The following is a 12,067-nucleotide window of genomic DNA, read 5'->3' as shown; positions in this document are numbered from 1 at the left end:
ACCTTTTCCAGGTGTGGTGTCTGTCCTCCTCCCCGCTCCAATCTGTGATATAATTGATGAGGGAGGTGGGCCAAGAGCCATGAAGCAGTACACAAGGAAAAGACTTATTTGTGATATAAAACTAAATCCTTGCCTCCAGTCATGTCTCCTTCAACCCATTGTACATATAGTCTCCAGTGTGGTCTGTATAAAAATCAACTACATTTTTCTTCTGCTTCAAATCCTTCAGTTACTGTCCTCAGGAGAGTTGACGTACCTTGACATAGAATACAAAACCTTTTCGTGTTCTGGTCCTGTCCACTTTTCCAGCCTTATCCCTCTTATTTTTGAAACATTGGGACATGCTGTTTCTTGCCTCTGACAAGGTTTTAGAGTGGCAGTTTGGAACCGTAAAGTCACTTCTGCCTCTAATATCCTACTGACTACCATCTTGCCTGGTTGATTTTTGCTTGCTTTTTCAGACTTTGTAACTACACCTTTTAAAACATTATTTTATAATATTTATGTGTCTGCCTTTCCCACTAGACCGCACTTTAAGGCAGATAATCAGTAATATTTCTTTGTTTCCCAGGGGCTTAGTACAGTGACCATTCAATGGAAGTAGGGATGGGTAAAGCAATATATGTAGTTTTAGTACTGTGGTGATAAGAAAATCGATGAAGGAATTTTAACCAGATAAGCTAGGAAAGACTTCTTGAAGAAGGTGGTTGTAATTGGAATCCATTCTTTTTCCTGTAGGATCTTCATTTCTACTCTTCTGAGATAGCTGGTGTTAAAATTTTTAAGTACGGTAAAACCTTGGTTTGGGAGCTTAATTTATTCCAGAAACATGCTTGTAATCCACAGCACTTGTATATCAAAGCAAATTTCTCTATAAGAAATAATGGAAACTCAGAAGATTAGTTCCACTTAGAAGATTTGTCATATAGTACAAAATAAAAAAGAAAATACAAAATATAAAGAAAAATAAATTAACCTCCACTTACCTTTGGAAACCATCGTGGCTGGTGTGAGGGAGACGAGAGAGGAGGGTTATTGTGTAGGACGACTTTCACGATCACTAATGGATGCTGACTACAGTACGGCATTAATAAACTCTTGTCATCTACTGTGTTTAATGCAACTAGCGATAAGGCAGCAGAGGGAAGGGTCTATATCTGCAGGCAGCCTGACCTAGAATGAAGCAGAGCATTCCTAAGCTTACTCTTGTATGGAAAACCAAAGGACTGTCCATAGATGCTTTGAAGTGACAAAAAATACACTAGTGCCAATTGTGAGCACCTTCCAGTGTTCTGAAAAATCACTGATTTCTGCCAAATACCGTGGCCTGAGACTGAGCATCTGAGCATGAGAGGTCACCCACAATCCCGCAGCGAGAGAGAGAAGAATCATTGGTTCAGTTGTGATCATATGATGTTCAGTGTCATGTACTACCTGTATTGCAAGACATTGCTCGTTTATCAAGTTAAAATTTATTAGAAATGTCTGCTTCTCTTGCAGAACAAGTTACTCACAATCCAAGGTTTTGGTGTATATCCTTCCCTAGTTGTTTAATACATTTATACATGGAAGTATTTTCCAGCAGTGACAGGAGTGGTGTGTAACTCTTGACGCATTTACATTTCTTTGGATGTTTTGTGTATATGTTTGAAATACTGTAGTGCTCTCTTTAAATTAAGGTATTTTGCTCTTTAAATCTTCCAAAGTAAAATTGATACTCCAGGAAATCTCAAAATGTTACAAACTCTGGAACACCCCCAGTTTGAGAAGCACAGCTTTAGATGATTCCTGTTCTAGCCCTTCCTCCTGCCCCTCCATGAGCCAATGAGAGCAGCTGGCAGTAGTTAGTGACCTAACTACCTCTTGGGGCCATCCAGCTGGGGGCTTTTAGGCACCTAAGATTTATCTGTAGTTGTTTTCTTTCAACAGGATTCTCATCCTGCCGTGTTCCTAGAAGCAGGCTGGTTGGGAGTTCTGGCCACCTTTTTTGTATAAATTCTGTTTCCCTGGGGATTGGATCCTAGTTCCTGTTCTTCGTCTTTGATTGCCTTGAGCAACCTAGTCATTCATTCATTCTAAAATATTTACCGAGTCTCTGTGCCATCCAGTGTGCTGAATGCTAGGAATCCGTGGGGGTCAGAAACCGGGTCGCAGTGTAGTGGTGGAGGCAGCCTCATAAGTGCACTAATGGCTTTACCACAGTTACAGAGAAGGGGACACTGAAGAAAGGAAACATGGTTCTCTGGGTGTTTGGTGAGGAACAAAACTTACTCTGGTGGGTTAGAAAAGATTTCCTTGAGGACGTGACCCTTGAGCTGAACTCTGAAAGACTGAGTTAGTAGGCAAAATAGGCAGAGAGAAGGTTCGAAACAGCACAGCCGATGCAAATATCCTGTGGCAAGAGGGTACGTGGTACTTTTTGAGGAACTGAAAATTGACCGGTGGTCTGGAGCAGAGAAATGGGGGAGGGGCCAAGTGGATAGGAGGATGGTAGAGAATGAGCTAAAGAGATCAGCAGAGCCAAGATCATACCATGTTAGGACTTCAGTTTTTACCCTAAGAGTGAGGAGTCTGATGGAGAGTATCATGATCTGATTTATGAATGAAAGAAAATTTGGGTCCGGTGGAGAACAGCGTGGAAAGGGGTCAGAGTGGCATTCGGACTGGAATCGGTTGACTAGAGTGTCATGGTAGTTGGAAAAGAGTATACAGGTTTGGTTGGGAGATAAAATCTACCTACTTGGTATGTATACCTTGAGAGAAAAGGCGATGTCCTCGATTGCTTTAGTCCATTTGGGCTGTTCTAACAGAATGTCGAAGATTGGATAGCTTATAAACAAATATTTCTCACAGTTCCGGAGTCTGGGAAATCCAAGATCAAAAGTGCTCACGTCCAAAACAGTGTCTAATCCAGAGCCATGCATTTGGATGTCCTTCAGTTTTGTATCTAGCACAGAGGTTGGGCAACTTTTTCCTTAAAGGGCCACATAGTATATATTTTTTATTTTGTGGACCATATGATCTCTATTGGAAATACTCTGATCTCGTCACTCAAAAGCAGCCATAGACACTACGTAAACAAATGGGTGTGGCTTTGTTGCAGTAAAACTTTTGGAGACTAAAACTTGAGTTTCTTATAATTTTTATGCATTTCAAAATACTTTTATTCTTTGACTCCCCCCCCCCCCCGAGCTATTTAAAAATGTAAAACCATTTTTAGCTCAGGGGCAAACAAAAATAGGTGCTGGTCTGTGGGCGAGAGCTTGCCAACCCCTTAACCTAGCACATTTCTTTTTTCCTGGCCCTTTTTTCATGGCCCTGTCTCAGAAATTCAAGAGATTGCCGCACAGACGTCTGTCTTTTGGATTCCTCTGATTGCTATGTGGTGGTGGTTAGTTTGTCTCCTAATTTCCTGTATTTCCTGTAAAGTCGAAGTTCTGTCAGAGGGCTAAGCAAATCTGAAACTATTTTAAATGCCCTATTTGCTGTCCTTTTGTATCCCTCGATCATAGGTGACAGTGATAGACATGATTCACTGAGCCCAGACAGTGAGGCATTAGTTTGGAGATGTGGTTTTGTTTTGGCTGCAAGCAGTTTTCCACTCTTGTTTTGAAAAATAAAACTCATTAATACCAGAAGTAGTTTTTAGCAATAAAGCAGGTACTGCTTTTAAAGGCAGCTAGTTTTTATAAAAAAAAAAGGTAAATATTACTAATCCTTATAAGATGACATACCCCTAACTGTATAACTGCCTCAATTTTCCCCTAGTCAGAAGTAGCAGTTTCTGCCTTGTCTTTCTTCCTGTTGTGCTGTTACCCAGTCTCTCACTTTCTTAGTTTTTCAGGCTATTTCAAGCTGGAAATTGCTCCTCATGTAGTATTTGTTTACCTTTTTGAGTTTGTTGTCAGTAGACATACTTGTGACAGGAATTTTTTAATTGTAAAGAGACTGTCCCTTATTATGGATTAGGATATTTTGAACAAGTTGTTAAATGAGTAAGATTTTGGCCTTATTTTCATAATTGTGTCATGAATTGGGTACAAAAAGATTGACAAAAAAGATTGGCTGTTTAACAATGAATTGAGAGTGTTAGCCACCTGAGGTGGTATGGAAGTGTAGCTAATGTTGACTGAAATTCCATGTGTTGTTGGCACATTACAGAAGGTATACTGTGCTCAGTAATAATAAAGTACTTTTTATAGGATTAAAAAAAAATTTTAATGTTTATTTTTGAGAGACAGAGACATGGCATGAGTGGGGGAGGGGCAGAGAGAGAAGGAGACACAGAATCCGAAGTAGGCTCCTCCAGGCTCTGAGCTGTCAGCACGGAGCCTGATGTGGGGCTCAAACTCACAGACCGCGAGATCATGACCTGAGCCGAAGTCGGACACTCAGCCGACTGAGCCACCCAGGCGCCCCTTTTTAAATTTATTTTTTTTTAACGTTTATTTTTGAGACAGAGAGAGACAGAGCATGAACGGGGGAGGGTCAGAGAGAGGGAGACACAGAATCCGAAACAGGGTCCAGGCTCTGAGCCATCAGCCCAGAGCCTGACGCAGGGCTCGAACTCACGGACCGCGAGATCGTGACCTGGCTGAAGTCGGACGCTTAACCGACTGCGCCACCCAGGCGCCCCAAAAGTTTAATGTTTATTTTTATTTTTGAGAGAGAGTGGGACAGGGGCAGAGACAGAGAGGGAGACACAGAATCGGAAGCAGGCTCCAGGCTCGGAGCGGTCAGCACAGAGCCTGACGCGGGGCTCGAACTCACAGACCCGCGAGATCATGACCTGAGCCGAAGTTGGACGCTCAACTGACTGAGCCACCCAGACGCCCCAGGCACCCCTTTTTATAAGGATTTTAATTTGCAAAATACTTTCACATTTATTTTCCACTTTGAGCCACATTTCATTCCTGGAAGGAAAAATTTTATGCCCTCTCTCCTAGTGAGGAAACTGAGGCTCAGAAGGCCTACTGATTTGCCCAAAGTCATTCAGTTTATTAGTCACAATACCAGGAATTCTTTCTTGTTTTAGAGAAAGGAGAACAAGCAGAGGAGGGGCAGAGGGGGAGAGAGAATCTCAAGCAGGCTCAAGTGGAGTAGAGCCAACGCAGGGCTCGATCTCATGACCCTAGTAGTGTCATGACCTGAGCTGAAGTAGAGTCGGATGCTCAACCCGACTGAGCTACCCCAGGCGCCCCTAGGAATCTGACTCCAGAGCTCATTCTCTTTCCAGAACTGCAGTTCCTCCGTTTTATTGTGTTTCTTGGAACTTGCTTACAGATTTACTTTTTGGTGATCTGTCGATTCAAACTTTTCTTTGATCCCTCCATGTTGACCTGTTACTTAATCACCCTGTAGGTGTCTGCCGGTGACTGGGTGGATGGGAGTGGGACGGCCATTGGCCAACCCATAGAGGAGAGAACTTAGAGGAGACAGAAGTGACTCAGAGTCCAGAAAAAGAACATATTTGCCTCTGTAGATGTAGAGAAGGAAAAACTTCCTGTTGCCCTGTTAGGTTCTGTAGCTGGTCTAAGAATTAAACTGACATTAAGACATTGACAGGAGAAAAGCACATACATTTTATTTTTTGTGTATATGGGAGTCTTCAGAAGGAGAATGAAGCCCCAAAGCAGCTGTTAGGCCCTAAAGCATAAGTGGCAATGTGACAAAAAAAAAAAAAAAAAAAAGGGCTTAAATCGTCTAAGTTGTGGGACAATGACTAGGAAACTAGGGGAAACTAATGGAAGATGATGAGGGTTATTTGGGTTTGTTCATACAGATTCATTTGTCTTTGACTCCCAGTCCAGTGATGACAGTGCTCTTCTGTTCTTGGTATGGGAGGGTATCTTTAGTTCGGGGGGAGAGCAGAGAGCCTTGCTCGCATCTGCTGTTTCTCCAGTGCACTCAGCTTAAAATAACTGATATGCCAAAGTGACATATTTTGGAGTGGTATGTTCTGATCTCCTTCACCAAACCTGAATAAGGTGAGGCATTCTATTCAAAGGCTAGAAAGCCGCTCTGACAACTGGCTAGGGAAGACACTTCAGGCAAACTGTCAGAAAGAAAAGGGCCACAGGCTGTAAGTCACAAGAGGTTTCTTGCAGAAGAGGGAAGAAATTGGTGACTGAGTCAGTGCAGGATATTCTAAAGGCCAAGGCTCATCTGGGTCCAAAGCTGAATACAGATTTTTTTTTAAATGTTTGTTTATTTTTGAGAGAGAGAGAGAGAGAGAGCAAGAGAGCATGAGCAGGGGAGGGGCAGAGAGGGAGGGAAACAGAGGATCCGAAGCAGGCTCCATGCTAACAGCAGAGAGCCCAATGTGGGGCTCGAACTCACGAACTATGAGATCATGCCCTGAGTGAAGTAGGACACTCAACCGACTGAGCCATCCAGGAGCCCCCCGGATACAGATTTTTGAAGTATACTGTGACTTAGGGGCCAAAGAACTGACCCACACCTGGAAGAAGTAGGTTCTCAGAGGTAGTGGTATCACCTGGAATTGGCTTCAGCCATATCTGCCTCAGGGTCAAGCCCTGAAGAACAGTTTAGCATCCAGTCCAGTGAGGGATGAGACAAGGACATGGAAAGGTTTCATAAACTGAGCCTCCAAGCTAGTCTTCAGGTTGCTTTTTGGTTTTTTCCAGGTTGCTTTTAAAATGAGCATCATGGGGGCGCCTGGCTGGCACAGTCGGTTAAGCGTCCGACTTCAGCCAGGTCACGATCTCGCGGTCCGTGAGTTCGAGCCCCGCGTCGGGCTCTGGGCTGATGGCTCAGAGCCTGGAGCCTGTTTCCGATTCTGTGTCTCCCTCTCTCTCTGCCCCTCCCCCGTTCATGCTCTGTCTCTCTCTGTCGCAAAAATAAATAAACGTTGAAAAAAAAATTAAAAAAAAAAATGAGCATCATGAAGTTTACTTGTTAAATTTGCTTGCTTTTTTTTCCTTTGTTTTTCACTTTGTGTTGTAGTAAAAGATTGCTTTGGAAAAATACTAATCTCTTAGCTGTGCAAAGGAGAAATGGGTAGAAACGATGCAGACTGAATCTGTGCTCCTAACCATCATCCATGGTGGGTGATTGTAGACGGACCCCTGTGAAGGATTATTCTAGGCAGAAAGACCTCCCCTCTCTCCTGGGTTCCCCTTCTCAGTCTGCACCCTTCCCTCTCTAATTTCCTTTCCTTAATTGAAAAAAAAACTAGTTGCTGAATTCTTGTGATCTGAGCCATCCCACTGAACACCTATATTGAATTTATAGTATTCAATGTTTATGTGTCCATGGTCCTTTTAAAGGGTACCAGGTCCGAATTCATCTCCTACCCTGTATTGGCATATATACTGTTGCTGAAATATCTTTGATGCTTTCTGCCTTTTTTGTTGCTGTTTTCAAATACCTGGGATAGTCTCCACATCGTCTCTTGGATTATCCAAACTCCCATTCATTGTCTAAGGTCTGCCTTAATGCTGAAGCAGCACAGCTTACTGAGGGCCAGGTTGGCAGAAATCAGAGTGAGAATATCCTCAGAGGAAGCTGAAAGTAAGCAGAACTAACATAAGGGTCTGTTGGTAGGCAACTGCCCCTTATCATTGTGAACTTGTCCTAGTTCTGAAAGCTAAAGGGAGTGTATTTTAAATAAGGAAGGCATTATTATTGCCCATGGCCGTCACAGTCTGACTTCACATCTTGTTATTCCCCTGGCTCCCATATACTCTACAGCAGGATTTGTCAAGAATGGCACTTGACTTGGGGGGGGGGGGTCAGATCATTCTTTGGGGAAGTTATCGTGATCATCGTAGGATATTTAGCAGCATCGTGGCCACAAGCCTGGGTTGCCAATAGCACTCCCTCAGTTGGGACAACTAGAAATGAATACAGACATTGCTAAATGTTGTGCAACAAGGGAGGTTAGAAGAAGAGAGGGGCTGCAAAATTGCTCTCCACTGAGGACCACTGCTCTACAGGCACAAGGAATTTCTTTCTTCTAGATGCAGAATTTCTTTCTTCCACACATCCATGTTGCAGAATGCCCTTTCCATTCATCAGCTTGCAAGCTTTAGCTTTGTTCAAGATCTAGCCCTCCTGGGAAGGTTTTCTTGCCAAAACTGTTATTGCGCCTTCTTTGTGCTCCCAAGCACATAATAATTATTTACAAACTTAACATGTATAGAGCTCCTACTATGTGCCAACCATTATACTAGATTCTAGGAATACAGCAGTAAAGAAAAATATTCTTGCCTTGTGTGGCTTAGTCTAGGCTACTGGATCACAAATTATATATTAGTTACCATATAGACTATGAATTCCTGGAGGGCAGGGACCAAGTGTTGGGTCTTACTCATTTCTATATCCCCTAACTCCTTACATAGTATTTGACACAGAGATAGATGCTCTTCATAATATTTGGTGAATAAAAAATAGTTTATTCCACTCTCTGCATCTCGACCTACATTACCTCAACTCAGTTTCTCTTCGTTGTGAAAATGAGCTCTCGCCTGTTTCCAAATGAGATAAACGGATTCAATCTGCCCCTTCAAATCCTGCCTTCTGCAAAGATGCCATGATGAGATGTCCAGAAGACAACTCTTACTGCTCTGCCTAAAACCCATCTGTGCTTCTTGTTGCATCCGGTATTTTAAGGACAGATGTCTGTAACAGAGCTGAGTCTGGACTTTCTGGCTACTCCCTTCCCTATCATTCTCTCCCAATAGCCAGAACAGTCTATAGCTCTCTACAATCACTATTTCACACCCCGAATGCATTGTTCCTTCTTCCTCTGTCTGCATTTCCCCTCTTCTATTGGGTAACTCTAACTTACCCTTTAAGATTCAGTTCAGGGGTCCCTTCTTTCTGGAAACTTCTAGGCCACCTACCAGACTAAGGTAGTTGTTCCTCTTCTGTGTCCCACAGTGCCAGTGTCTACTTATAATATTTCTTAATTGTCTGTAATGCGTCTGCCTTCCCAATTCTGCAGGGAGTTTCTTGAGGGCTGGAATTATATCTTACTCTTTGCATCCCAGGTGTCTAGCACAGTAACAGACAAGTGGTGGCACTTAGACTTTGAATGAAAAATTTAGTAACAGCTTTTATTTATCATAGAAGTTTAAAATAGAAGCTCTTAATTATTTACTTTTACCTTCCACAGATATTGGTATCAACTTGACAGATCCTATGTTCAGAGGAATTTATAGGGGAGTTCAGAAGCATCAAGGTAAATGTTTCTGTTGTTAAGATAAAATAAAGACAAGCTTTCTGCCTCAGGGAGATGATGGAAAGCATAATCCACTTTACAGCTGAAATATTAAAGGATTTATTATGCAACTTGGATAAAACTATAAACAAAGTGAAACATTTATAAGCTATATTGGTAAGCCACGGCCATTAGCATTTATAAAGCACCTATTATAACAAAGTGTTACCAAGGTCTTCTCTGAGGAAGCTTATGATTTTGAATAAAGAACTTTAACCATACGCATAAAAGCCAAACAATCGCTGATTGCTTAATTGGTCTTTTCAGCATCTGAATAGTAGGGCACATAATTTAAAAAATCACCTGCAGTTGAACATCAGTATCTAGTCCTTTGAAAACGTTTTCCGCTAAGTGACAAAGAGGTAATGGGATTAAGGAGTAGGCATGCTGCTGTCCACCCTCCCTGTCTTACCTTTCCCCGCTTTCCATCCAAGTCTTGCTAAATCCCAGATACCTGTGGGATAGGTGGGAATAGACAGGAGTCTCTCAAAGGTTGATGGAAAGCTTAGCCAAAAGCAAAATGGCTTATATTTATCATATCAAGTTCATTTAAAAAGCATATTTTGTCAGCTGAGGTGAGTAAGCAGGAAATGATGGCAACAAGTTTTTGAAAGAATTTCTCCAATAAACTGGTTTGTGAATATTGTCTCAGAAAATTACCATACTTGTTATTATGTGAATGCAAACAGGAAAATTTGGTTTTGAGGCCTGGGTGAAGTGCAAGTGCACATTTCAGCAATTACGTCAAGATAATTTTACTATGCTTCTAGGTGGTAATGAGCGAAAGCTTCTCTGAATACAGAGAATGTTAGATGTCACTTACAAGAAAGTTAAACATTAGCTTTCATAAGCCTTACCTCAAAACATACCTTTTCTACTTCATTTAGAAGTTTAGATAATGTTTTTATGTTTATCAAATGTTAGGTACTACATCTTACAGTATGTAATTATATTGATTTTCTTGCCTTTGTAGCACTTAATAGATTTCATGCTTTATGACTCTGTATGTATGTATGTTTGTATGTGTGTTTTTATGAAATAAGTTTTATTCTTATCAGTATCCCTCTGGTTTACAATATTTAGCAAAACTGGATGTCTTAGTGTAAGTTCACTAAGTTGATATTTTTTGTCTAAAAGAAATTTTATAGCTTCTAGAAGTAATGATAATTCTAACCAAATTTACTGTGATACTTAAATCTGAAATTAATACATGGATTTATGTCATTTTTTAATATTGCTGTCCATTTACCTCGGGCCTCTTAAAGCTTAGCCTTCAATTGATCTCCCCAGAAAGCTTATTGTTACTTAACAAGAAATTTTGGGAAAAAGAAAAAAACTGTCAGTGAAAATAAAAATTATCCTTCCTCAATGGGAATGGGAATTATAATAATACGGTATTAACTGAAATTTACAAAGAGAGGTTTTATCATGTTTTGGGAAGCATTACAGATACACTCAGAAAAGCCCTAGTAAAAATAAGCAATCTTAATGACTTTTATTTTTATTAAAAAAAATACAATACCAACAAGTTTCAATTTTAAGGCAACTGATTTAAGTTGTAGTGAGCAAATTCACCTTTCATTTGAACTTCCCGATTTTTGTCATTTTTCTCCCTTTTGGTCAACAGAATAAAATACAATTAAATGGATAACTAGTCACCTAGTTTGACTGATATAGGTTTCCTTTTTTTGTTTTTTTTTTAAGGTTATCACTGATTGTTATCATAAGTACTCATCAAATGGTATTGATTTGGTAAATATGATTGTTTCTATGTGTTTTTCTTTCAAGAAGAGATAATTAAGTGAAAAAAATTTTTACTAGCTTTTCTTAATGTGGGGTTTTTGCTTTTATAGACGACTTACAAGATGTAATAGAAAGAGCTGTCCAGATTGGTGTTAAAAAGGTAACATTTCATTTTTGTTACTCTTAAGTTTTTTTTTAAAAATTAAATTTTGGTTAAGGTACTACAGAATAGAAGAGAAAGAGCTCAGGCCACACTTGGCATTTTGGGATATGTATTGTCAGCAAGTAATATTAGCAAGTTAATGAAGTAAAATATCAAAATTTTCTGTTCACAGCTATTTAAGTGATACAGACCTCATGCTTGGATAGTTTTTCCATGTGATCAGAAACATGGTAAATGGCAAAATCTCTTTGAAAAAAATTTTTAAGACCTATCTGAATTACCAGGTTTGTCAAAATGCAACTCTTAATTTTATAATGTAATTTAGCATCTGTTAGAATTAAGTGATCATCAGAAACACATGTATCCTGGGGCACCTGGGTGCCTCAGTTGGTTAAGCATCCAGCTCTTGATTTTGGCTCAGGTCTTGATCTCATGGTTCTGGAGTTAGAGCCCTACATCGGGCTCTGCACTGACAGCACAGAACCTGCTTGGGATTCTCTCTTCTCTCTTCTCTCTCTCTTTCTCTTTCTTTCTCTCTCTCTCTCTCTCTCTCTCTCTCTCTCTCTCTCTCTCTCTCAAAATAAACATTAAAAAAAAAATGTGTACCGTCACCACCTTTAGCTCTTATAGTATGGGTATACCATTTCAAAAACTGAGAGAACACTTTAATTTTTACAGTACTAATTTGATTATCAGGAAAATTCTACCTTTTAGAGAGTTCTAAGCAAATGAATATTAGCACTGTGTCAAATTCTTTGAATAGATAGATACTTCTTTTTAATTAGTATTTTTTTAAAAATATCAAGCTATCCCTCCCCCTCCTCCAACACACACACACACACACACACACACACACACACGCACACACACACGCACACAAGAAATCGGGTGAAGTTCCACAGTATGTCATCAGGACA

At 40.5% G+C, this 12,067-nt stretch overlaps 1 protein-coding gene across 8 annotated transcripts in view; it reads left to right on the top strand.

The window, feature by feature from the left end:
- TATDN1 (TatD DNase domain containing 1) overlaps window positions 1-12,067 on the top strand; it is a 59,820-nt gene that overhangs the window by 1,792 nt on the left and 45,961 nt on the right. For 6 of the 8 annotated variants that reach the window (XM_023248592.2, XM_004000111.5, XR_006592636.1 and 3 more), the window contains 2 exons: window positions 9,140-9,205; window positions 11,098-11,147. In XM_023248592.2, coding sequence (XP_023104360.2) covers window positions 9,140-9,205; window positions 11,098-11,147 — 116 coding nt within the window. Of the gene's footprint in view, window positions 1-9,139; window positions 9,206-10,973; window positions 10,997-11,097; window positions 11,148-12,067 lie in introns of those variants that run through there. The other 2 variants (XM_045050021.1, XM_019823112.2) reach the window with 2 other exon arrangements.

This window comes from Felis catus, chromosome F2 (assembly GCF_018350175.1).
Source record: "Felis catus isolate Fca126 chromosome F2, F.catus_Fca126_mat1.0, whole genome shotgun sequence".
Lineage (NCBI taxonomy): Eukaryota > Metazoa > Chordata > Mammalia > Carnivora > Felidae > Felis > Felis catus.
Note: the sequence above shows the minus strand (reverse complement) of the source record. Positions and strands in the feature narration are given on the sequence as shown.